The following is a 27144-nucleotide window of genomic DNA, read 5'->3' as shown; positions in this document are numbered from 1 at the left end:
TGTTATATAGGTGAATTGGGTAGGCTAAATTGTCCGTAGTGTATGAGTGTGAATGAGTGTGTATGGATGTTTCCCAGAGATGGGTTGCGGCTGGAAGGGCATCCGCTGCAAAAAATTTGTGCTGGATAAGTTGGAGGTTCATTCCGCTGTGGCGACCACGGATTAATAAAGGGACTAAGCTGAAAAGAAATTGAATGAATGAATGTATGTGGGAGTATGCATCAAGTTTATGTGTATAAAGCCTACACAAGTTTCCAACCAACAGTACAGGTGTATATGCATGTATGTATTGATAAGCGAAGTTTTATTTAAACAAAGCTAGACATTGACACCCAAGGAAGAAAAAAAAACACATTTTCCACATTTTTTATGTTACAGCCTTGTAAAAAAAATTATTAAATTCATTTATTTCCTCAAAATTCTACACACAATGCCCCATAATGACAATGTGAAAAAAGATTTTTTGAAATTGTTGCAAATTCATTAAAAATAAAAAACTTGAAAAATCACATGTACATGAGTATTCATAGCCTTTGCCGTGAGGCTCTAAGTTAAGCTCAGGAACATTCTGTTTCCACTGATCATTCTTGAGATGTTTCAGCAGCTTAATTTGAGTTCACCAGTGATAAATTCAGTTGATTGGACATGATTTGAAAAGGTATACACCTGTCTATATAAGGTCCTAGTGCATGCCTAAGCACAAACCAAGAATGAAGACAAAAGGATTGTCTGTAGACATTCTAAACAGGATTGTCTCGAGGCACAAGGCTGGGGAAGGTTACAGAAAAATTTTGGCTGCTCCGAAAGTTCCAATGAGCACAGTGGCCTCCATCACCCATAATTGGAAGATGTTTGGAACCACCAGGACTCTTCCTAGAGTTGGCTGGCCAGTTGAGTGATCGGGGTAAAAGGGCCATAGTTAAGGAGGTGATCAATAACCCGATGGTCACTCTGTCTGAGCTCCAGGCGTTCTTCTGTGGAGAGAGGAGAACCTTACAGAAGGACAACTATTTGTGTAGAATTTTGATAAAGTAAATGAATTTAATCCATTTAGGAATAAGGCTGTAACCAGGACGGATACTGTTGTGGAAAAGTCAAAGTTTTCAAAAAATAAAGTCTGTAGGAAAAGCAGTTTATTGTTACAGCATCAGTAACAACAGAGACCAGTCATTCGAGTGTCTGACGAGTATGGTTAGCAAACAGTTTAAACACACTTTGTTTTAATGCTCTCCCCAAACTTACACATTAACACACCTCCATCATCTTCTCCACTTATGGGATTTTAAATCTATCAGGTGCCCACCACCAATAGAGTCTCAGGGTCTTCGGGGGTCTTACCATGTCCACTTAAGGTCTTTCCTTCCTATTTCAAATGTGATGACTCAGCCAAAAAAACAATGCTCAACAATATATCTTGTTCACGGTCAACTTTAAGTTCAGCTGAAGTTCACAGGTACTCATTGTGACTGAAATCACTCAAATAAGCAAATAATGAGAGTAATAAATTCATCAGAAATTCATCAAGACGCAATGAATTGCCCATCAATACTTACCAAAGGGCATGAGCTGCAAGGACTGAAAACTGTGGTGGTGGAGAGTGGGTAATCGCAAACTGAAGACCAAGGGGTACTTTCATTCATTTTTGAGGGGAGAAAAATGTGGAAAAAGTGAAGTGAAGTGCTATGAATACTTTCCGGATGCACTGTATGTAAGATACATAATACTTTGATATATCATCTTATCTCATCTCATATAATTTTCGTCCGCTTTTCCAGAGCCGGGTCACAGGGGCAGCAGTCTTCTCTCCTCAGACCTCCAGCTCCTCCGGGGGATCCTGAGGCGTTCCCAGGCCAGCCGAGAGACAGTCCCTCCAGCATGTCCTGGGTCTTCCCTTAGGCCTCCTCTTGGTGGGACATGCCTGGAACACCTCCCTAAGTATGCATCGGAAACAGATGCCCAAGCCACCTCAGCTGACTTCATTGGATATGGAGGAGCAGCGGCTCTACTCCGAGCTTCTCCCGGGGAGTTCCTAACCCTATCTATAAGGGTGCGCCCTGCCACCCTGTGCAGGAAACTCATTTCGGCTGCTTGTATCTGAGATCTTGTCCTTTCAGTCATGACGTCATGACCATAGGTGAGAGTAGGAGACCGGTAAATCGAGAGCTTTGCCTTTCGGCTCAGCTCCTTCTTTACGACAACAAACCGATACTGCACCAATCCGCCTGTCAATCTCATACCTGTCATCGTATGTGTGATATATCGTATATGTGATATGTGATATATCGTATGTTAGATTTATACAGTTGAAGTCAGAATTATTAGCCCTCCTGAATTATTAGCCCCTTGTATATTTTATCCCAATTTCTGTTTAACGGAGAGAATATATTTCTAAACAATAGTTTTAATAACTCATTTCTAATAACTGATTTATTTTAACTTTGCCATGATGACAGTAAATAACAACTTACTATATATTTTTCAAGATACTAGTATTCAGCTTAAAGTGCAATTTAAAGGCCTAACTAGGGTAATTTATTAGGCAAGTCATTGTATAACAGTGGTTATATATATATATATATATATATATATATATATATATATATATATATATATATATATATATATATATATATATATATATATATATCCAGTCACTTTCGGGTTGAGGGCGGCGTGATTGCTGTTTGCCTAGAGTGCCAGTTCAGCTTGCTCCGGCCCTGCGTGTGTTTAACGTCAAAGAAATTTGGATAAGACCAAGGATGCGCATTTAGAAGGAAAGTTTCAGTATAAAACAACTAATGTCGCTACACCAGGCTATCCTGCGTTACCCCCAGAATTTCATGCAATTTCGAGTGTTTAATTTTTAATCTTTAGACCTTAACTGAAGTTCAGCGGTTCACTCTTATTCAGCATATTTTCATTCAGGATGTTTTAATGGAATTTGATACCTCATGGCGAACAGAAAGAAAAACCTCTGCATTTCGGGACTTGCGTAATTCTTTAAGGTGATCAAAAATCGCTGCTTACAAGATACTCTTAATCAGTATTATCTTAATCATAAAAGCAGAGTATTGTAAATGTACTCAGTAAAAGTGGCAAAAGAAGTAGCAAGATGTCAAAGACAGCCCTATTCTCTGCCTTTAAGCTGCTTTCTATGAGCCCTCACATTTCATAAGTTTGATGTGTTTCTCCCCCCTACACGCAACTTTGGTAAAGCGTCTGCTACACGTTGCTGTCAGAATCCTCGCTTGTAAAATATAGCCATACTTTTCTTACTGAAGCTACGGTCACACCGGGCTTTGTGTGTGCGAAATTCTGTCTCACGCAGTCAAGTGATGCGATTTCGCAGGTCAGAGTTCACGAAGCTTGAACTTAAAGCTGCGGTCACACTGGGCTTTTCTTCCCATAGACTTCCATTCATACGCACGCGAATGCATCAGACCGGAAACGCAAGGTCATGCGTCAAGTTTCGCATGTTGCTGCGGTGCAAAGTTCAAGCTTGGTGAACTCTGACCTGCGAAAACGCATCACTTGACTGCGTGAGACCAATCGAGGATCAAAACAGAACCTCTCTGGACAGAAATTTAAAACATGGAGCAATCGCTCGCTTTTTTAATGTCTAATCATCTTGTTTAATACCGCCCCTTTTCGCAGCGCCGCACGACAGAATTTCGCACACACAAAGCCCAGTGTGACCGTAGCTTCAGCCATACAGTTTTGCTCCAACCCAAATCAAACACAGCTGATCCACCTAATCAAGGAGTTAAAAACTACTAGAGCCTATTAAGCAGGTGTGAGTTGGAGATGGTTGAATTTAAACTTTGCAGACATGTGGCCTTCCAGGAATTGAGTTTTAGACCATTGCTTAAGGAACAAATGAGAGGGAACTTTCTGCGTGACAAATTTATGGGAAAAAAAATTATGAAATGAACACACTGCTTGTGTGGTTTCAACGAGGCGGCATATTGTGACAAAGTTTTCAACTGAATCATTACAAATACACATTTAAATACAATCAGAAAAATTTGACCAAACATTTTAGAGAGGGCCTCTTCTTTGATTACTGTTTTTAAATAGTCAAAGTAGTGTTTTGTACTAAGTAGTAGTAATTTTCAGATAATGTGTTCAAATAATCATTATGTTTGAATTAAATATATAAACTGACACTTTTTATTAAAGGTGTCTAAAAATATGGACAAGAGAAGTAATCAAAACAGCATAGGACCATGAGTAAATAAGAGAATTGTCAGATTGGCTGATGCAGCACATAAATTTAATATTTATCATGAGCTTTAAAAAAGAATGACCAAAAAACTGTGAAATAACATGATTTACTGCTTACTTAAAAAGGTAAATGAAGTATTAACAAAAAACAAAGCAAGACTGAAACTTTCCCACCAACGAAATGAATGTTGTCTGCATGCTCATCATGCTGTTCTGACTGGCCCTGCTAGGATGTGGTGTGTGACTTCAACAATACCGCAGATCACAGAGACTTGACTATAGAAGAAGACTATCAGAATGAAGGTGCAAAGCATTGTGCTTTTACTTTTAAAATGAAAAGATGTGGAGATGCCTTTTTTAACAAGCTGTTTTCTATCCATAGATAGACACACAAACCCACAGATTAATTTCATTTTATTAAAAGACAATAATTTGGATCGAAAAAACGAGCTGTGAAACGTGCCAAATTCAGCAGTTAGAAATAACTTCTGATGCTTCGCCTTTTGCTTCTTTTGCTGTGGCTTTTCTCTTTTTTCTGAAAATGAATGCAGAAAGAAACAAAGTGAATTCACAAACTGAACTAGGACCACCATTATAATAATATCAGGTATATATTCTATCAAACACTTTGTAATTACACATTTACAAGGTGCTGAAAATCAGTGTTTCTTTCAGTTATTTGTATTAAAAGGTTGTAGTAAACAATGCAAAAAAAATTTTGTATCTTTTTCTATTTTTTTTTTTGTTCTTTTTTCTATTCTGTAAATCCCCTGTATACAGCTCATACAGAACTGGTGTGAGACCATTTTGAACAAAATGAAGTTTAATTACCATTAAACAAAGCTTGCCGTTGTGAACTTTCTAGAAAAGTATGTTATTAAAAATTAATGGTAAATAACTTATATGAAATATTACATTTTTAACCACTGAGCAAAGAATTAAATTGGACTTCACTGTGAGTATATCAAGGCCTTGAGGAAAAAACAACCTCTTTCCATCATCTACACTGTGATTCAGAACAAACCTTTTTCCCTTGCCAAGCTTCCTGTCAAAGAGCATGCGTGGAGTCGTGCGAATAGTGGCCCGTCTGGGTGGTTTTGTCACAAGCTGGTGCTTCAATTTGCTGTGTGGAGAAAAATTTGAGATCTTACATGGCGAAATATTATGCTACATAAGCATTTTACAAATCACAATACCAACAAATAATAGTAATGAAAGAGGAAACTAGTCTCATCGAAAGTACTGTGCTTAAAGTTTTTTGAGAATTAAGAAAAACTATTTTGAACACTACTAGTTAAAATCCGTTTGAGTAAACTGATGACATTTCAAACTCCAAATTTCATTAAAATGCTTTTAGAATGTAAAATTATATAAAAAAACATGCCATGCTTGTATTCAATTTTGAGTAACACAACACCACTGTTGTTACCACATTTCAGAAATCAATAGTTGCGTACTTATTTGCTCTGTTTTTTCAATTGCTTTATTTATATTATCTTCTCTTCAACTTCTTATTTTATCATCTTTGTAATGTAAACAAAAGCCATGGTGTGCTATCTGATTCCTTTATTGAATACCACAATAAGAAGATTCAAACACAGAAATCAATATTTGCAAGAAAAATCCTGACTTACAAATCACAACAATTAAAAAACTTTTGCTATTTTATTTCAAAAAACTCTAAAATGGCAATATTTATCTTTTGTATTTGGAAGAAATGTTTTCAGACCTTTACAGGACAAAACAAGCATTACTCCATACCTAATAAATAGCAAATCTATATAAACTGTTATCTATATAAAAGTTTCATGTGGTGAGTACCTTTTGATTTTCTTGAACCCGATCATGTAGTCAGGAACAGGACATCCAGCCTTCTTTATGACCGTAGCAATGCTGATCCATAAAAAATGTGAAAAAGGTTCATGCCATAATTAGCTATAAAAAAGGCAATTCTCCACAAGATATCTTGATTTTGTAAAGTAAGTAAATTACCTGCGCAGGAGAGGTTTGTCGTCCTCAGTGAAGAAAGTTACGGCCTTCCCTTTGTGTCCTGCTCTTCCTGTTCGGCCTGGAGGAAACAAAGCACCAACATGTTTCGAATAAACACACACAACATGAAGGGATACTTTCTCCTCTGCTAGCGGACCCACCGATGCGATGGATGTACTCCACAGCTGAAGTAGGAAAGTCATAGTTGATAACCAGATTGATGCCCTTGAAGTCGATGCCTCGAGCCAGAAGAGCAGTGCAGATCAACACCCAGATCTTTCCTGAGCGGAAACTGCTCACCACATTATCCCTCTAAAGAGAGAGAAAGACCAGTTAAACACCTACAAAAACAGTTGTGCTACAGTACAGTATGCATTTATTTCCATTTCCACTGTCAATGGTACCACTTTTTTGGCACCCTTTCCTAGGGGTGTCATGCAACAAGCCAGAGCAATGACAACACAGGAAGCTGCATTTTTAAAAAAACATAACCACAACACCATATTAACAATAACACAATGAAAGCCCGGAGCAATGAACCATGCTCAAACAAAACAAGTTGTCTATTTGTGAGAAACAGCCACATGGCAAAAGGCAAAAACAGAAAGTGCTGTATGTCTACAAACATGTTATCAATTCCTCTCTCTATTTGTGCACGCTTGCTGCTCATCTACTTATGAAATAAGGAATGTGAGTGTGCAAAAGCATTCTTTGAGCGAGATTGATGTCAAAAGCACTTGTGGTACACCACAAGTAAACGTGAAGATTACGCGACATGATTACAATCATCAGCAGATTGATGTGGCATTAAGACAACATGTCTCTTTCAGTCATTGTGGTGTTCACACTATGCTACGTAAATGATCTACAATAGGGGGTTACACACTACACCATGTGACAATATATAGGTGCTGCAATTGAAAATTCCGTGATTATTACGCTGGAATGAGAGTATAGTTCCCAGACATATTGGCCTAAATAACAGCAACTTTTCATTTATTGTTGGTTTTAGCACACAATGTAACTACAGAAATGTCAAGCTTCAAATAGGAAAAGTATTAAAACTCTTAGGTCATTTTAAAGCAAGATGCTAATGGTCTAATCAAATTCAATGATGTATGCTAAGCTAAGCTAAAAGTTCCCCTGCCAGATTCATAGATTTGGATTTTAAAAAAATGGTAAAACTGGCTGTTTAACTCGAGAGTTGTAAAATGAACCTTCCAAAAATGTGGAGTGTTCCATTAGCAACACTGTGCTACTTTTATTGCTTATGGTTCCCCCTGGAGGTTATTGTTTGATTTTAAACTTGCCGCATTCGCCGTTGTGATATTCTTTAAAATGACAGGGGGCGGTCAAAAGAAACTGACTGTAAAATCAGATGGGTAAACAGAGAAGTAGGATAATAGAATTAATATTATTCAATAATTTTAACTAATTATTTTTAATGTTTTTATAAATTATTTTAATGATTATAAGGATTTTATATAACCATTTAAGTTTTTTTTTAATCAAACTTTGATGCATCACTTGCTTTTGTTCATATTTCGGACAGTTCTACAGATTATAATTTATTAAAATATTAATAACAAGAGAGTATGGGTTGCTCTACAAATATATTTTTTTATTATGGCAAGAATAAAAGCAAAAAAAAAGTACACTTACTAAAATACAGATGTTTTTTTTAGATTTAGCCCACTCCAAGATTCACAGGTGACCGTCTGGCTAGTTTGTCCTCTTATGCTAAAAAGGCAATAATGGTTCGACATTCCTGACCATTTTCACCAATAAAGCAACAGTATATTGTACACCGACAGGTTCAAATATTCCTTTCAAGTTATCAAAGAAATAATTTGTTTCTTGATTATAGTTTTGTAACTATTAAACTGGTTTAAAATCAAAAGTGTAAAACCTATAAATGGTGGAAAAATATATTTCTATTACTGTGTACCTGGGTCTCCACTTTTGCCATGGCCTCTATTGGCTTTAACAAACTTATCCCTCAGGTTTTTCCAAACTTTTTAACAAAAACTTTCCATCGTTTCCCACAGCTGTTGCAATTTTTAGCCAAGAATTATTGATCATCTGGTTATCTCTATGATCACGAATCATAAAGATGTCTGTACAGTCGTACTGTTTCAGACAAAATCTCTTCAAAGTGTTTCATATTCAACTCAAATCAAACACAGCGCCGCGTACACTGCTCGCTTGAGTCTCAAAAAAACCATGCCCTTCGCCAGCCGAAATCATGTCGCATGCCCCCAAAGCGAACCTCTGCAAACTCTGCGATAACGTCACATTCGCTGCACGCACTCAAGCAAACACATCGAGTATAAACCAGGCTTTACCAGTGTTGTGATTTTGTTGCTGTATATGGTCTTCCGTGAGCAAACATGTGAGTTTGCTGACTAAGCTCATGCAACCGAAGAAAGCAGAAACCTCATTTGGAAATTAATGTCTACTGACCAGGTAAAGTAGCCCGAGCTACACAATGTCCTAATAGAGACCACTCTCTCTCTGGTTTCTTTGCTGGCTCTGCCATTGCATTGGTTTTGAGACTTCCATATTACGTAGATTGTATCATCTTATAATTAGCTGTTGAATAATTCCACCTAGGCTATGACCATAATATGTGCTATATGCCTTAAAGCATAAGTGGCAAAGCAGTGAGGGTGGATAAGAATAACCCTGTGTATCTTGGGTCTCTGGATAATGTGGGGCTGTCTTGGCTGACACGTCTATACAATATCGCATGAAGGTCTGGTACAGTACCTCTGGACTGTAGATCTGGGACTGGGTGGTGGTTCCCATTTTTAAGAAGGGGGACCGGAGGGTGTGCTCCAACTATAAGGGGAAAATCACACTTCTCAGCCTCCCTGGGAAAGTCTATGTCAGAGTACTGGAGAGGAGGATTCAGCCGATGGTTGAACCTAGGATTCAGGAGGAACAATGCGGTTTTCGTCCAGGCCGTGGTACACTAGACCAGCTCTATACCCTCAACAGGGTGCTCGAGGGTTCATGGGAGTATGGCCAACCAGTCCACATAGATTTTGTGGACTTGGAGAAGGTATTGGACTATGTCCCTCGTGGCATTTTGTGGAGGGTGCTCTGGAAGTATGGGGTCAGAGGTGCTGTTAAGGGCCATCTCGTCCCTGTGTGAACAGAGTAGGACTTTGGTTTGCATTGCCAGCAATAAGTCAAACTTGTTTCCAGTGCATGTTGGACTCCGGCAGGGCTGCCCTTTGTCACCAATTCTGTTCATAATTTTTATGGACAGAATTTCAAGGCGCAGACTTGGGCTGGAGGGGGTCCGGTTCGGGGACCACAGGAACTCATCTCTGTTATTCTGGCTTAATCGAACATGGACCTTCAGCATGCACTGGGGCAGTTTGCTGCAGAATGTGACACGGCTAGGATGAGAATCAGCACCTTCAAATCTGAGGCCATGGTGTTCCGCCGGAAAAAGGTGGTTTGCAATCTCCAGGTTGGAGAAAAGTCCTTACCCCAGGTGAAGGAGTTCAAGTATCGTGAGCTTTTGTTCACAAGTGAGGGAAGGATGGAATGTGAGATTGACAGACGGATTAGTGCAGTGGCTGCAGTAATATGGTCAATGTACCGGTCTGTTGTGGGAGCTGAGTCGGAAGACAAAGCTCTTGATTTACCGGTCAATCTATGTTCCTACTCTCACCTATGGTCATGAGCTTTCGGTCATGACCGAAAGGACGAGGTCTTATATACAAGCAGCTGAAACGAGTTTCCTTTGTAGGGTGGCAGGGCGCACCCTTATAGATAGGGTGAGGAGCTCTGTCACCCTGGAGGAGCTCGGAGTATAGCCGCTGCTCCTCCACATCTAGAGAAGTCAGCTGAGGTGGCTCAGGCATCTGTTTCGGATGCCTCCAGGAAGCTTACCTAGGGAGGTGTTCCAGGCATGTCCCACTGGGAGGAGGCCTCGGAGAAGACCCAGTACACGCTGGAGGGACTATGTCTCTCGGCTGGCCTGGGAACACTAGAGGAAGTGTCTGGGGAGAGGGAAGTCTCGGGTTCTTTCCTAAGACTGCTGACCCGGCCCCGGAAAAGCAGTTGAAAATGAATGAATGATGCCTTAAAGCAGATCTCACTGTTCTGCTAATAGACGTTCCTATAAATGAATATAAATCCACTGGCAGTGGATAGGCATGGTTTTAAGTAATGATCTAAACACCTAGTTGCAAGTGTGGTTGAGGTGACACAATTGTGGCACTGGCAATTCATCTAGCTTTTTGTTTGTTTTGTATATCAATTTAATGCTTATTGAATGAATGTAATGGTTATTCAACATATGAACGAATTTGATATTGTCCAGGTATTTTTCCTTTTCCATAAAAACAATACTTCGTTGTTCAATCACTCAACTTAATTGTACATTGACATGGTTTTCATAAAAAGATTATTTAACATTGATAAATATTTACATTTTGAATCTAAATAACATATGTTGATGCATCATCATCTTGCACAAGCACAACAGACAGACACAAACTGATAGACAGACATAAACTATTAGACAGAGACATAAACTAATAGACAACACAAACTGATAGACAGACAGACAGACAAACTGATAGACAGACAGACAAACAGATAGACAAAGAGATATACAGACAGATAAATAGACAGACACTAACAGGTATGAACAGACAGAGAAAATGGATTATTCATGTGATTATTAAATGTTAATAAGCCTGTGTTGGACAAACCTGTTGTTGTGTGCGATCTGCATGGATCACATCCACGTTTATGCCCTCATACACCAGCTCATGGTACAGCTCTCTGGCTCGATCAATCGACTGAACAAACACCAACACAGGCGGCAGAAACCCCTGAAAACAAATGATGTGCAATTATGACACAGAAAGCCAAACCCACACTTCTCCTTTTGAAGTGTCTGAATGATAATATTCAAGATTTTTAATAATTTGCTGAGGCAAGAACTGACATCATATCAGTTAAAGAAAGACCTACACTGACCTGCTTTATGAGGTTTCTCATGGCGAGGATTTTTCCATTTTCTGAACCCACAAACAGCAGCTGCTGCTCCACAGTTTCAGCTGCAGAGTTCCTGTGGATGGAGAGTCAGTCATGCATGTCTCTTCAATTATTCATTAAAGCAATAAGCGAAGATAGAAACGCATTACAGTTAATTTATTATTTACACTGAATTCTAAAAAATACACAAAGATTTGTTTAATTAACTTTTTTAATAACTTCGTTTTGCATTTTTATCACACTTGTGTTTTTACAATGAAATAAATGCCATTTGACAACATATTCTAAAATAAAGAAACAGAAAAGCAAATTGTCATCTTAAAAAAAATTTACTTCAAGAGGTGATGGCAAGATATAAAATGGCAAATGGCAAGATATAAAAAGATGCGTTTCAATACCTGGCTCCAATGCTGACACTGACAAGGTTGTCCAGGTTCAGTCTGCACCATCGCTCGACATCTGTTGCAAACGTGGCGCTGAAGAGAACCCTGCGGATATTGGGAGAAGAGCAGGCCAGGAAGATGGTGGCAAGCTGCTCTCTGAACCCAGTCTTTCCATCCTCAAAGAGCTTATCAGACTCATCCACCACCAGCCACTCCACACTACCCACAGACAGAACATACAGATATTACACACTGATATCAACATATTACAGACAGAGCATACTGATGAGGAAAAATCTACATGCATAATTCACACTTTTTCATGATGATGATGAACAGGTTTTTTTTTACCCTAAATTAGAGAGCTTTTGCAAATCACTCACCTACTTAAGTTGATAGCAGGAGGGTCTTGATTAAGTAAATATATCAATCTGTTAGGAGTCGTCACCAGTATATCTGGAAAACAAAGGTGTAAAGTTAAGTGAGTAACTACAACAGCAGTTTTTGGTCCATAAAACTTGTAAACAAACCTCAGCAACCCAATTAAAGTAAAAATGATAAAGACTGTTCATAAGAACAAAGAAGCTGATTTTTATTGTTTACTCATGTTCACCTTAGAATCCACTGCCCTCCAGACTTATTGTAATTTTTTATAAAAATTACTTTGTAGTTTTCCAGAATTGAGTTTTGCAATTTTTTTATTGACACTCCATGTAAAAACTTTTGAAAAAAAAAATTTTGAAAAACTGCCATGCTAAGGAAGAGGTGGAGTAAGTCCTCTTAGTATTTGCTGAAATCAAAATGATATTTAACAGAAAAGTTTTGTTTCCATTGCTTGTGTTATTGATTTCAAAAGAACATGGCTAGTTTTCATCTAAGGCATGGTATTTTGCAAACACTTTCATATATTATACACACATATACACACATACAAACATATGTATGCATTTATGCAAGTAAGGCAGTACTTCATACATTGGAAATAAAACATGATTTTGTATTATTTGGATTTATCATGATATTATACATTTTTCATTGTTTAGTATATTTAGAACAGCCTAATATTTTTTACTAAGTGTTGTATCTGTTGAACATGTAATTGTGTTATGATTTAATGTTTTTCCCATTGATTGTCACTACGTTCATCATACATTGTAAGACCATTTGATCTTTGATAATATAAAGAGCGACACATTAGTGTTGTTTAGGCTGTCTTATGAAGAGCTTTTACATTTGTTTTAAAAAATCTTAAGGGCTCGTGGCCACCCTGAATTAAAAAGAGGTCATAAACGGGTTAAAAAACAGTTATAGAATAACCAGGTAAAAACCAGGTGGAAACATAACACACCAAAATAACACACATACCAAATTTCTTTGCAGACTTGGGCCCATATTTTTTCACAGCTTCAACTCCTTTATTGATCATGTGAACTCTGAAACCCACTCCTTCTGACAGCTTGAGCAGCTCTCTGTGAGTCTGTAGACACACAAACACACAGTCAGCCAATATGTTCACACAGTTGTCAGCGTGTGTATGGTTTGATGAGGTGTGCTGGACGTTCACCTGTGTGGCGAGCTCTCTGGTGGGGGAGATGATGAGGGCTCTGAAACCTTTATTGAGGGGCTGACGAAGGTGGGCAAGCAGTGGCAGACAGAAGGCCATGGTCTTCCCGGAGCCTGTAGGAGCACACGCCAGGATCTCTCTTTTCTGAAATAAACACATTGATGCAGAGCATTTAGGATCAAGAAAGCAAATTGATTTAGTTGTGATGCAACTGAAATCTGTCCTACATGCATCATGAGTGGAACAGCCTGCATCTGAATGGGTGTCGGAGTTTGGAAACCCGCGGCCTTGATGTTGTGTATGATTCGTGGGTCCAGATCATACTCTTTCTGCAGCTCCTCAAAAGTGGAAACGGGATCTGGGATGTCTGTTCCGTGCACATTAATCCGGTTCTGATGCCGTATTCGATTCACCTAAAACACATTTATTTTATTTAGTTTTCATTTAATTTAAAAAAATCTACAGAAGTGAGCACAGATCCTATTGTTAACACTCACTACTGGTTAATAATTAACATTACAGTGCTCTCTGGAATACTTGATTCTGATTGGTAAATCACAGAATTCCAAAGTAAGCTATGCCAGATAACAACCGCTGAAACTAATACCACAGGCTCATCTGTGTACTATATATCATCTTGGCTATTAGTCAATACATTCATAACCATATTTATATGCTTATTTTTTGTTTTTTGCTGGTGTGGGCTGCTTTCATCTGTTTTTGTTTTCTGAAACTTATAAATTATTACAAATCAGATAAATGCTTTGTGAAAATTAATATAAACAATTAGGCTATATTGCAAGCTAACATTAGCTGGCTAGTTAATTAACATAGAAAGAAAGTTAATGTTTGATTAAACATCCGCAAATAGCTTAGCAATCTTCCTTTATTATAATACAACATATTATTTAGCTGGTTTAGATTAATGTGTTTGCCTTCAGTGCAAAATAACTTTCTTGGATATGTAATTCTGTAATAAAAAAAATCAATGCTTGTTTCATAAATTTGGTGATAATAAAAAAAATTCTGTCTTATATTTTAGTACTGAAAACAGTTTAACCTTACTTTTTACAAGGCAGTGTACTATGAATTATCTTGACAGTTCCATATTTATATGTTTACAGGGACTACACTGCCAGCCATTGAGGACATCCAGAAGAAACACTGTCTGCGCCGAGCACGCAGTATTCTTAAGGACACCTCTCACCCTGCTCACAGACTGTTTTCTCTCCTGCCTTCCGGCAGGCGCTTCAGGCTCCCCCGGACAAAAACCAGCAGACTGAGGAACAGCTTTTTCCCCAGAGCTGTCTTCCTTTTGAACTCTGCCCCTCACTGACTCTTTTGCCCCCCAATACACCCCCCACACTCCTCTAACTTATACTCCTCACAATCACTGCACTATTTAACATTTGCACATTTAAAGTTTGCACATATTCATTCATTGCACTGATTCACTTATTTGAACTGTACATACCCACTGCACATGGACATTTGTAATTATGTTTATCTGTCTGCACACTTCTGCTATTAATAGCATCCTGTACATATATTCATTTATTGTAATCTGTTATAATTTTTCTATAACTGCACTTTATAACTTATACCTGTATCCTGCACTTGCTGCTATTGCACTGCTGGTTAGACCGAAACTGCATTTCGTTGCCTTGTACTTGTACATGTGTAATGACAATAAAGTTGAATCTAATCTAATCTAAAAAAAAAAAAAAATGTTTGGTGCCATCTTGTGACAATAATAATAATAATAATAATAATAATAATAATAATAATAAAAGTAGTAAGTTATTAAAGAGATACTAAATTATTACAGAGTAAATTAGAGCTCAGATCAACCATTTGTGTGTAATTATTTGTTTTTGTAGCAAGTAGCCATGTAATAAAAGAGATCATGTACATCTAGGTGGTTGTTTTTGCAGAATAAACCCTTTTACAAAAAAAAAAAAAATGGTATGATGCAAACAGCAAAACGTCAGCAAAAATTGATAATGGGTGTTTTAGATTTATTGTGTCTAAAAAATAAAAGATAGTTTAGTGATATTGGTTGCACTGATGGGCCTACAAACAAAATTCTCCTTATGGCTCCTGAAGGTTTGGGTCGGCCCTGTCATAACTGGTTAGTTTTGTTCAGGACTTGTAATGAAAAAATTAAAATTGTCATAATTTACTCACCTTTATCCTTATTTGAGTTTCTTTCTTCTGTTAAACCTAAAAGAAGATAATTTGAACAATGCTGGTTGCTAGCACCCAATGATTTCAATAGTACTTTTTTCCCACTAAAGAAGTTGATGTGTGCCAGCAAGCAGCATTCTTTAAAAATATCTTTGTTTGTGTTCAAGAAAAGAAAGAAACTCATAGAGGTTTAAAACCACATGAGGGAGAGTAAATAATTAGGACATTTTTGGGTGAACTATCCCTTAACAGACATTTAAAATATTCCTATTGAAAAAAATGAATGTGAAATATTCTCTGCACATAAACACTCACTTCATACCTTCTCATTATGAAGCTGCTTTAGCCTTTTTAAAGAAGGCTTGTCTTTCGACTCTTGCTTTGGCTCTTTCATCTTGTTTTGCAAAGACATCCATTGGATCCCTTCTCCGTCTCTTGTCTCAGGCTCTGCATTTGTTTCACAACAGAATGGAGAAAGAGGGGTTTGAAATAAAACCCTAACATAAAAATATATTTGAAGAGCTTGAAAGACGCTTTACCTTCAGATTTTCTCTTGGCTCCTTTCTTTTTCTTTCGAGCAGCTTTCACTGACTCTGTAGCCTGTTTCTGCTCTTCACCACTCGCTTCTCTCTCTTCTTCAGCATCATCTTCATTTGGTCTGGAATCCAGAAATGTGTCCTCTTGTTTTTCTCTGCCAAAAAAGCTTATTCCGGCCAGCTGATCTGAGCTGTCCTTGCTCTGAGACTTTCCTAGCTTCGAGGAGAATTACATAAGAATTAGCAGTGATTAAATGAGCATGTAGTTATTTACAATTATAATTAAATAGCATCCCATAAACAAACACATTGTTTAAAGGGATAATTCATGTTTACAAAAAATGTAAATAGCTGTCATTGTTTACTCACCTTTACTTGTGTTCCAAACCTTTATGAGTTTCTTTCTTCTGTTAAACACAAAAGCAGAGACTTTGACGAAAGCTGAAAACCTGTAACCATTGACTCCCATAGTATGTTTTTCTTACTGTTAAAGTAAATGGTTTTCAGCTCCCTTCAAAATATCTTCTTTAGTGTTCAATAAAATATAGAAGCTCGTAAAGGTTTGAAACCACTTAAAAGTGCGTAAATAATGAGTAAATTCAGATTGTTGTGTAAACTATACCTTTAAAATCCCAAATTACATGACATATGATGTACAACGCAGACGTAATTGTAAAATTTAAAACGTGTAAAACGCCTAATAGTATTTATAATAATAATATTATATTTACGAACACTCTTTTTGCGCTACTTGGCTTTATTTGCATTAGCATTAGCATTCCCATGGACACTCAATGGGAAATGAAAACACATGTTAGCCATGTGGGAGCATTTCAGGTTGAAAACTACGCATTCCTTTGTATTTACAAAACAACAGCCTAACAGATGTTAGCTCTGTTGTGTACTTTACACCAAACCTACCTTAAATCGCTCTGCATCTTTTGCAAACCTTTTTAAATCAAACTTTGCTCCTGACCCAAGCTTTCTAAACAAGTCAAAGGCGTCCATTGATGCTGCGTACAGACGTGACTAGTCGATAGCGTTTTCATCATTAACGCGCATTCGGCGTTTGATTATTTCGCCTCGTTTTTTTTCATTTGTCGGTCGTTCACAAGAGAGCGCTGTTTCCTTTTTAATAAACACCCAGGCCAGAAGGTGTTTATAAGTCATTTAAAGTTTTTTTTTCTTTTCTTATACTCTAATAATACATTCGTGTAACATCAATCATTATACTACGGCTATTACTACTACTACTACTACTACTACTACTACACTACTAATATATATATATATATATATATATATATAAGATAATGAATGAATGAAATTATAATATGGTACATTTGTGGATTTTTACTGTTATAATAGTGTGCAAGCGTATGCATAAACTTTCTTTTGGGATATATTTCAATATTTTGTAATAAATCAATAAACTGAAACATTGAAATTATTTATCAATTAATTGATTTTAATTCTCTTAAGCTAAAATATAAATTGATTATAGTTTAATTTAATTCAATTCATCTTTATTTCTATAGCGCTTTTACAATTTAGACAAAGCAGCCTAATACAGAAGTTCTAAATTGAAACTGTGTCAGTCCAGTTTTCAGAGTTGAAGTTCAGTTTAGTTCAGTTCAGTGTGGTTTAATTTTCACTACTGAAAGTCCAAACACTGAAGAGGAAATTCATCAATGCGCAACTCCACAAGTCTCAAACCACCTTTGGCGACAGTGGCAAGGAACAAAACTTCACTAATTGACAAAACTGAAGAAAAAACCTTGTGAGAAACCAGGCTCATTACCCCTCTGGCCAAACTTCTTGCGCAGAGCTGCAGTCTATGCACTGGATGCTGGAGAACACTAGACATCCATTGTGGAGAACTGCAGGTGTGAGTTTGTCACTGGCGGGTGTTTAGGCTGGCTCACAAGATCAATGCGGAAACTTGTCTGTCACTGGGGTCTTTCAGGAATCAGTCTCATACTCTTCACTCTTCCATGACCACCACAGCATTTGCTCAGGATACGGCCTGGTCCAAGATTATGGAGACCTCTAAGTTGGCATCTTCTCTTCACAGGACTTGAATAGGCTAAATTAATAGCTAAATATATATAAAATAAATATTTTAGGAGAATGATTTTCAATAAGCTGTCATAAAATGGAGGGCTAGATTTGGTTACCAAAAAAAAAAAAAAAAAGGACCTACAAAGAATGTTCTCCCTCATTTTGGCTCCAAAAGTGTTATTATATGGGAACTTTGAAAAACTTTCTCTGTTTGCTGGGTTAACATAACCAGCAAACAAACAAAACAGTTTTTTTTTTTATCACAAAATTGTGTATTTTATTGATTCCATAAATGAAGCGAGTGAAGGAGTGAAAGCCAGAGAGAGTTTACACACTGCATTCCAGAGCCATAGATCATTAACAGAAATAAAAGTCTTCCTATGACAGAAGGAAATTAAGCTTTCAGTCACATGAGAAAACTTCTCTGTATAGTCCTTACTGAGTGCACACACAGAAGCAGAAATTAAATTACGCAATAGTACTGTATGAATTAATCCAGCAAATGCACATGTATCTGTACACAATTAAATAATAATTAGAAAGTATCAAAGTTTATCTGAGAGTAATCAGATTAAACTACATAGCCTTTGTCACAGGTAGAGTATTACATATATGGAGCTATGGGTTTACAGGATGTGCACATGCTAGATATGGGTTTTACTTCTGCTTTTTTTCTCCATCGGATTAACTACTTTACTTCCTGTTACAGCATAACACAATACTGTGGGAGTTTGGGAGAATGGGTTTCATTTCTGTGTATGAAGCCGTGCGGCTGGAGGCACATTGTAAGTGTTCTGTTCTAATATTTTCTGTTCTGTTCTGTTATATTCTGTTCTGTTTAAGTGTGAATGAATGAAAACATAGATTTTTTTTAGACTAAAATGATTATTAGATGTTAAATATATGCCAAGTGGCTACATATTTATCACACATTGTAATTCTCCTAAATTTGAGATCTTCTGATTTATTTATCAAATATTTTTTATATTTTATTCATTAATATTATTTTATTTTCTTGCCAACTGCTTATTTTGGGCACTATCCATGCTGTACAAATGTCAAAAACAACACGATTCTGCTGCTCGTGTTCATGTCGCTGGAATGAAGTATTTCAGGTTGCGCTATAAGATTCTTTGTTATACTTGTGACAAGAATAGTTTGTTTCATCATTGTACAGTAATCATGATAACAACAACCTTTTGATGTATTTTAATAGCATCATATGTTTATATATGGTTAAGGTTTATTCATTGATTTCACATAATTATTTAAATATTAGTTCCGGTTTCCCCTCACAGTCCAAAGACATGCGCTATAGGTGAATTGAAATAACTAAATTGGCCGTGGTGTATGTGTGTAAATGAGTATGTATGGGTGTTACTCAATATTGGGTTGCAGATGGTAGAGCATCCGCTGTGTAAAACATATACTGGATAAGTTGGCAGTTCATTCCGCTGTGGTGACCCCTGATGAATAAAGGGACTAAGCTGAGGAAAAATGAATGAATGAATTTAATTAGCACCTTTTACATTTTATTTTGAGTTTGTTTTACATTTTATATATTTTGTATTTATTTTGACTTGGTACAACTAAATAATTTGTTTTATTATATTTGTTGTAGGAAAAAGCTGCTAGAAGGCTGGGTGAAAGGCTTGTATTTAAAAAACATGTAAAGACTTTACCAAGGCAAATCTATTTGAAGAGAAATGAAAAGGAAATCAAGAGAAAGCATGGGATCGCTACAACAAATTACATTTTGTATCGCCATCTGTGCTTTGGTTTCACCTTGCAGCACATTTTCCTTAACGAATTGTACAATCAGCAGTTCCCAAAAAGACATCAAGACACAGCCAAAAGTGCTTTGCTACAAAATGAATTTCTTCACAATTCCACGGGTGCCCAACAATACCTGGATTTTAGACATCTCCTTTAATTCTTTTGCACAGATCCAGATTGGAGACCTTAACATTTTATTAAACTTACAGTACTTGAACGCATCCAACAACAAGATCTCTAAGATTCAAGATGGTGCATTTGACAATCTTATTAACTTAACTGATCTAAATCTGGCCAGCAACAGATTGAATGGAGTGCCAAACGGTATGTTGCAAGGCCTAACCAACCTACTGGTGCTACGACTGGATCGCAATTATATCAGTGTCATCCAAGAGTCAGCTTTCAGCACACTTCACAGTTTACAAGTGTTAAACCTATCCAAAAACCACCTCCGTCATATAGACAACGTCAAGCCGGTTCTTGCATCGCTATATTTAGAGGAACTGTACATCGGAAGCAACTATTTTAATGTTTTTAACTCCTCTGAATTGTCAACAAACCCCTTGTCATTAAAAAGGCTTGATTTGTCCAACAACCGTTTCACAGCATTTCAGCTCACAAACAATATATTTCCAACTCTCAATCACCTGGATTTATCCTACTGCGGTCATAATGGAACCATGGCATGGAATGTCACAGAAAAGTCATACTTGGCTTCAGTGAAAACACTGTACTTCATGAATGTAAACATGTCACTTCAGACTGCTGATAATGTGCTTCAGAGCTTCAACAACACACTAAATAAAATCAGACTTAATGGAAACATTCGGTTGAACAAGACTAGCCTTCTGCTTAGCGCATGTTCTCCGATGCTAAGAGTGTTGCGGCTAATTGCAACCAAAATAAAACACCTCACCAACCACATGTTTGATCCCTGTTCTGAGCTGAGCGAATTAGATTTAGGAGGTAATGAAATATCCAATTTATCCCAGAGTATGTTCAGAGGATTCAAGCAACTGAAAAAACTGCAACTGCAAATCAATAAACTGACCCGAATTACAAACTCCTTTCAAATTCTCACCAGTCTGGAGTTCATTGATCTCAGTAGAAACAACATCCACAAGCTCTCCTGTGATGACTTTGCCAATTTAACACAGGTGCAAACACTGTACTTGTACAGTAACAAAATCTCATCCATTAGATCATGTTTGTTCAAGGACCTCAAGAGTCTTGAAGTACTCAGGCTTGGAACTAATAATCTGTTGAAGATCGATGATGCTTTCAGCAACGGGCCATATTTTCTAAAGGAACTGCAGCTTAGTTATAATAAGCTAAGCCTAATCAAAAATCACACTTTTGGAAATCTGCCACAGCTAAACAATTTGTCTTTAGAAGACAATCAGATTTCAGAGATCGAAGGCTATGCATTCGGAGGACTGGAGAACCTGACCTCTCTATTTCTGTCATCAAACAAAATAACAGGGAAGACATTAACTACACACCCAAATGTGTTCTCGGGCATGCCCAACCTCCAAAACCTCGAATTGTTTGCCAACAGCATCTCATTTGCAAACGATAAATTGAAATACCCTCTTTTTAAAGACCTGAAGAATCTCAGAGAGTTGTCCCTGTACAGTCAGCGGCGTGGAATCGGACAACTTCCCTCAAATCTTCTTGAAGGTTTATCCTGTTTGCAGATGTTTTATATCGGAAACACAAATCTAAATCATCTAAATCCTTACATATTCAATTTCACCCCACAGCTTTGGTTTTTGGATCTTTCCAAGAACGCTCTGCGAGAAGACGATGCAATCCCACCCGAGCTCTTCCACCCCATTCCTAACCTGACCAAACTCATTATTTCAAGAACTCAGCTTCGCTCGCTCAACTTCCTACTTGATGCAAATCTCAACAAACTGTCAACCCTGAGAGCCTCTGGGAATGAGATTGACAGCATCAACGAAACTCTGATTAAATCACTGCCTCGACTGGTAGTCCTTGACCTGCAGAACAACACATTCACTTGCGACTGTAACAATGCATTTTTCATTGACTGGGCCAAGAAGAATGAATCCACACAAGTGTATTATTTGAGCAGATACACATGCAGCTATCCTCGTACCTTACGAGGCACAAGCTTGGCTGAATTCAACACTGATTCCTGCACCTTTAACTGGGACTACATCTGCTTTGTTTGCAGCAGTATTTTGGTCATCCTCACCCTCCTGTTGTCATTTATCTGGAATTTTCTGCGTTATCAGGTGGTTTATACATATTACCTCTTCTTGGCCTTTCTTTACGACAGTAAGAAGAATCAGAGCGGTCAGGCGTTCCAGTACGATGCTTTCATTTCCTACAACACCTTAGATGAGGCTTGGGTAATGGAGGAACTCATTCCTAAACTGGAAGGAGAGCAAGGTTGGAGATTGTGCCTCCATCACCGAGACTTTGAACCAGGGAGGCCAATAATAGACAACATTGTTGACGGCATTTACAGCAGCCGCAAAACCATCTGTCTGATCACCAGGGACTACCTGAAGAGCAACTGGTGCTCCAACGAGGTGCAGGTCGCAAGCTTCAGACTCTTCGATGAGCAGAAGGATGTGCTGATCCTGGTGTTTCTGGAGGACATTCCCACACACCAGCTCTCGCCGTACCACAGATTGAGGAAACTGGTGAAGAAGCGAACCTACATCCGCTGGCCCAAACCTGGAGAAGATGACAAGATCTTCTGGCAAAAGCTAAAAATGGCTTTAGAGACCAAAGACAGTCATAAATCAGAGAACTCCATTTTGTAGGGGTATTAGAACAGTATAGTGTATGGTACTCTTACCCATGTGTTTTGAAAATAGGGCAACACATTGGCTCAGTGGTTAGCACTGTCGCCTCACAGCAAGAAAGTCGCTATTTTGAGTCCTGGCTGGGTCAGTTGGCATTTCTGTTTGGAGTTTGTATGTTCTCCCCGTGCAGCATGGGTTTCCTTCGGGTGCTCCGATTTCCCCCATAGTCCAAAGACATGCGTTATGGGAGAATTGGATTATCTAAATTGGCCGTAGTGTACGGGTGTGTGTATGAATGAGTGTGTATGGGTGTTTCCCAGTACTGGGTTGCGGCTGGAAGGGCATCCGCTGCATAAAACATATGCTGGAATAGTTGGTGGTTCATTTTGCTGTGGTGACCTCTGAAACAGAGACTAAGCCAAAGGAAAATGAATGAATTTTTTGAAAATATAGGCTGTTTTTTTAAGAATGTGGGGTAACACTTTATTTTGATGGTCCATTTGAGTATTAGTAGACTGCCTGCTTAATATCTCTTGATACAGACCTTCAACAGACATTTAACTGACTATAAGAAGCTTTGCAAGTACATGTCAACTTACACTAAACCTAACCCTAACACCAACCTAACAGCCTACTGTTAATCTAATCAAAATTTGTTGGGATGGAGATGCAATGTAACTTAAATTCAACAAAAGGACCATCAAAATAAAGTGTGACCGAATGGGGAAGTAGTTCAGTAAACATATTGTCCCAAAGCTGTTCTTTTAACTGCAAATCCATTCAGTTTATGTAAAGTAGACTTTTAGTATATAATTATGCTTTTTTATTAACAGTATGTGCTTGGTGAATTTATATAATCATGTCCAAAAATGACATCTAGAGGGCACAATTACAATTACAGGACCACGTACTGTGATAAAGAAAACCTTGTTTTTGGATAAGAAACATGGGTTCCATTTGCAAAAAGCAAACAAACAAAAAACTATACAAAAACTAAAAGCTCACAGGAAATATGTTGTGTACTTACTTCAATATAATCAGTTATATATTTGATTAGCAGCTTTTATACTGTATATTTGATTAGCAGCTATTCCTATAGATTCCTCAATAAGCATTTTTCCTTAAGTTAACACAGACTAAACTTTTGAAATGTGCTGCACATAAAAAAAGTGTTACACTCTTTGAGTGCGACTATGCAAAATGCTTTAAAAAAATCAACGCAACATCAACATCTAAATAAAGAGCTGGACAGTCATTTACAGTATTCACAGTATTTGGGGGGCATTTTGTAGTACTAGTCTAAATAAAATAGGAAATGCATTTTTTTAAAGGTTTTTTTAGATTTTGGGAGAAAATATCAAATAAAAATATGTAATAAGATGTGTTTGTGTGTACTATGTGTTTTACAATTTTTATACAAAATTGTAAAATGACAGGCGACAGAGTGGCTCAATGGTTAGCACTGTTGAGCACTGTTGAGCACTTGTTTGAATCCCAGCTGGGTCAGTTGGCATTTCTGTGTGGAGTTTGCATGTTCTCCCCATGGTGTGGGTTTGGGTTGGTGTGGGTTTCCTCCAGGTGCTCCGGTTTCCCCCACAGTCCAACGACATGTGCTGTAGGTGAATTGAATAAACTAAATAGGCCGTAGTGTATGACTGTGAATGAGTGTGTATGGATGTTTCCCAGGACTGGGTTGCAGCTGGAAGGGCATCCGCTGTGAAAAACATACACTGGATAAGTTGGCGGTTCATTCCACTGTGGCAACCCCTAATGAATTAAGGGACTATGAATGAATGAATAATGACATGCATATGTATGATTTTGCTAGACTCTATTAAGGTGGTTTAGGAAGACTTAAATGTCTAAAAATCATACTTAACGAGGTCTTTTGATATTCAAAATTTGCCACAGATCTCATGTAAGGGTTGAATTTAAGGTTAGGGGTAAATCAATAATTAGCAGTTTTTATGGTATAAAATACATTATGCCCACTGAGAGTCCTCACAAACCATATATACAACTGGGAGTGTACTAATGTTTAATTGTTTGTGTAACAGTCATTGTAAACTAATGTCCCACTTCATATTTTTGAGGCAACCATGAGACAGATTTTTAGGATTCTTGTATGGACATAACAGCAGTTTTAGTTGCAATTTTAGTTTTAGAAATGTCCTCACTGCTCTCGATATTCACTCATGCTGTATATGCTGTTTACTAAAACAAACGATGTTTAAAAATAATGTATACAAAAATAAATGTCTTCACTCTGACTTTTTTTTTAAACACATGCTTGCTGAATAAAAGTAATGTTAAAAAAATGTATTACAGACCTCAAATTCGAATACTTTGTACATATAAATGAAAGCCTTGTCTTAAAGCTTTTGATGACCGGACAGTATGTTTATTCAGCATGTTTGAAATGCTAAGAATCAACTGGTCAACAAGTGGTCAGTATGGGGTCACTGTGGGCTGATGTTCAGCCCACACACTGAAGCCTCACAGCAGGACCCGGGGGTGGAAACAGTCCTGTGATAAAGGCTCTTTTCTCAAAAATCATCCCTCTGTCATGAGAATGTAAAACCTGTACATACACAGACAAAATCCTCTCACAAGAAGTTCATTAAAAGAATCCTGAAACTCCAGAAAAGTGATATACAAATATGTTCAAAATAAGAGTAAAAGTGTGTCAAATTTCTGCTTGCAACTCTTCAGAATGTACTGAACAATTTTTCCCTACAAAGGCAAAGTGTTGTAACTACACGTTTGGTTCAAGTTGAGTTAAAGCCTAAATGAACATTTTTACTTTGAGTTTTTGTCTTGCTTCTAAGTCCAAATATCAAAAATTCTTAAATTAGGAAGCATTTTCTCGACAAGTAACAAATACTGGTTTGTTTTCAGAAAAAATTTGTCTTTGTGTATCACTGAATCTGCATGAAATAATTACAGAAAAAAAATACAGATTATTATCCTTGTTTTAAGGAAAAACTTGCTTAATTTTGACACATTTAGAAGATGATTTAAGAATTTTTAGATATTTGGACTAGAAACAAGACAAAATCTCTAGGTAAGAAAAGCACTTTTGCAGTGTAAAATATCATTTGTGACATCTATTCTGCTTTCTGGTCAAGTCTCCTTGTTCAATTTTGTCCTGTTTCAGAAAAACAAGAATGTTGAAATTGCAAAAACTACAAAACCCAAGCTGGCGTAAAAACTTTAAAAGCATTTAGTTAATTTTCAGTATTTGTATAGATAGTACACTTTGCCTTACTGTGGGAATCTGGGATAAATCGGGATGTTCAGTGTGGGCAGAGAGCAGAGGGTTACAGGAGTGAAGTCAGCTTTTCTGTCTCTGGTCTCTCTGACCTTTGACCCTAGTGAGTGTCCGGTAGTCGCTGACGTTACATCTCTTCATGTCTGCACATTCACTGTGCCACAGCTCCATGTTGTCCTCCATTGCACACGACTTAGCTTGTGTTTCGTGCTGCCTCTGGACTTTACAGTAGCTAACATGCTAATCGCTAACTTGTTTCTGCTACAGTGCAGTTGATTCTGTTCATGCACAAACTAGCTCAGAACATTGTCAGAGGTCATATTATAAAGCTTTTTTACTGCAAAAATGCTTTTCTTACCTAGAGGTTTGGTCATGTTTGTAGTCCAAATATCTACAAATTCTTAAATCAAGAAGCACTTTCTAGACCAGAAAAGAATATAGTCTTGTTTTGAGAAATAATGTGCCCAAATTGAGTGAGTTTTTCCTTAAAACAAGCAAATAATTTGCCAATGGGATAGGAAAAATCATTTTGTTTTGGATTTAAAACAGGATTATTTTTCTTACCCCATTGGCAGATTATTTTGCTTGTTTTAGGAAAAACTCACTCAATTTTGCAGTATTATTTCTTAAATCAAGACAATAAGTTTTGTTTGTCTAGAAAATGCTTCTTCATTTAAGAATTCGTAGATATTCAGACTAGAAACAAGACAAGTCTATGTAAGAAAAGGATTTTTTTTCGCAGTGTTCAACAGACTTGCTTGATATGTTTGTTGTTGAGATGTATAAACTGAAATCACCAGTGGTAGATGAAGAAACCAGAACAGAAAAAAACGCAGAACATTTCCTTCTCAACATTGCTCTTGGCATCTATCTATAGTCAAGAAGTTGTATCATTTATTTGTGTAATTTTTATATATATATATATATATATATATATATATATATATATATATATATATATATATATATATATATATATATATATATATATATATATATATATATATATATATATATATATATATATGGAAATGTATGTTTCTAATGCTCTGCCTTTAATTAAACACATACAACAAAACTGTAAAAATAGTAACCAGAAAAATTATTTGGCCTATGTGAAATATTATAACTCAAATGTTGTTACCAAGGCTGGATGTATATATATATATATATGATGAAAATATATATACAGATGAAAAAACCCATAAGTGCCATCTGAAATTTCAGTTGAAAAGGAACAATTTTCTCAGCCTCCTTTGTTTATGTTGAGTTATTTTACTTTAAAGATCATGAAAAGAATTTATTCTTTGACATAAAAGTAAAATTACTAAAGCCCTGATAAAAATATCGA

The 27144-nt window shown here is 37.1% G+C and overlaps 2 protein-coding genes across 3 annotated transcripts in view; one reads left to right on the top strand and one right to left on the bottom strand.

Annotated features, from left to right (window-relative positions):
- Positions 1–16934, bottom strand: part of ddx52 (DEAD (Asp-Glu-Ala-Asp) box polypeptide 52) — a 55574-nt gene extending 38640 nt beyond the window's left edge. The window contains exons 1-15 of one of the 2 annotated variants that reach the window (XM_056446123.1): positions 16827–16934; positions 15909–16122; positions 15692–15816; positions 13410–13595; positions 13183–13326; positions 12984–13095; positions 12002–12074; positions 11634–11837; positions 11218–11308; positions 10947–11069; positions 6375–6525; positions 6217–6292; positions 6046–6117; positions 5249–5347; positions 4157–4759 (exon numbers count right to left, since the gene is read on the bottom strand). In XM_056446123.1, the coding sequence (XP_056302098.1) occupies positions 4693–4759; positions 5249–5347; positions 6046–6117; positions 6217–6292; positions 6375–6525; positions 10947–11069; positions 11218–11308; positions 11634–11837; positions 12002–12074; positions 12984–13095; positions 13183–13326; positions 13410–13595; positions 15692–15816; positions 15909–16122; positions 16827–16913 (1824 nt within the window). In that variant the 5' untranslated portion in view covers positions 16914–16934 and the 3' untranslated portion in view covers positions 4157–4692. Of the gene's footprint in view, positions 1–4156; positions 4760–5248; positions 5348–6045; positions 6118–6216; positions 6293–6374; positions 6526–10946; positions 11070–11217; positions 11309–11633; positions 11838–12001; positions 12075–12983; positions 13096–13182; positions 13327–13409; positions 13596–15691; positions 15817–15908; positions 16123–16826 lie in introns of those variants that run through there. The other variant, XM_056446124.1, reaches the window with a different exon arrangement.
- Positions 16935–18691: 1757 nt separating this feature from the next.
- Positions 18692–23991, top strand: tlr22 (toll-like receptor 22). Its single transcript, XM_056446686.1, has 2 exons — positions 18692–18751; positions 19588–23991. The coding sequence occupies exon 2, from the start codon at positions 19673–19675 to the stop codon at positions 22538–22540; it is 2868 nt and encodes a 955-aa protein (XP_056302661.1). The 5' UTR covers positions 18692–18751; positions 19588–19672; the 3' UTR covers positions 22541–23991.
- Positions 23992–27144: the final 3153 nt, after the last annotated feature.

Source organism: Danio aesculapii, chromosome 21 (genome assembly GCF_903798145.1).
Source record: "Danio aesculapii chromosome 21, fDanAes4.1, whole genome shotgun sequence".
Taxonomy (NCBI): Eukaryota; Metazoa; Chordata; class Actinopteri; order Cypriniformes; family Danionidae; genus Danio; species Danio aesculapii.
The sequence above is the reverse complement of the archived record's forward strand: the minus strand, read 5'-3'. Positions and strand labels throughout refer to the sequence as shown.

Bases quoted from the DNA above. Each gene is read 5' to 3' on its own strand.
- tlr22 (XM_056446686.1), top strand. From the start codon at position 19,673: ATGAAAAGGAAATCAAGAGAAAGCATGGGATCGCTACAACAAATTACA.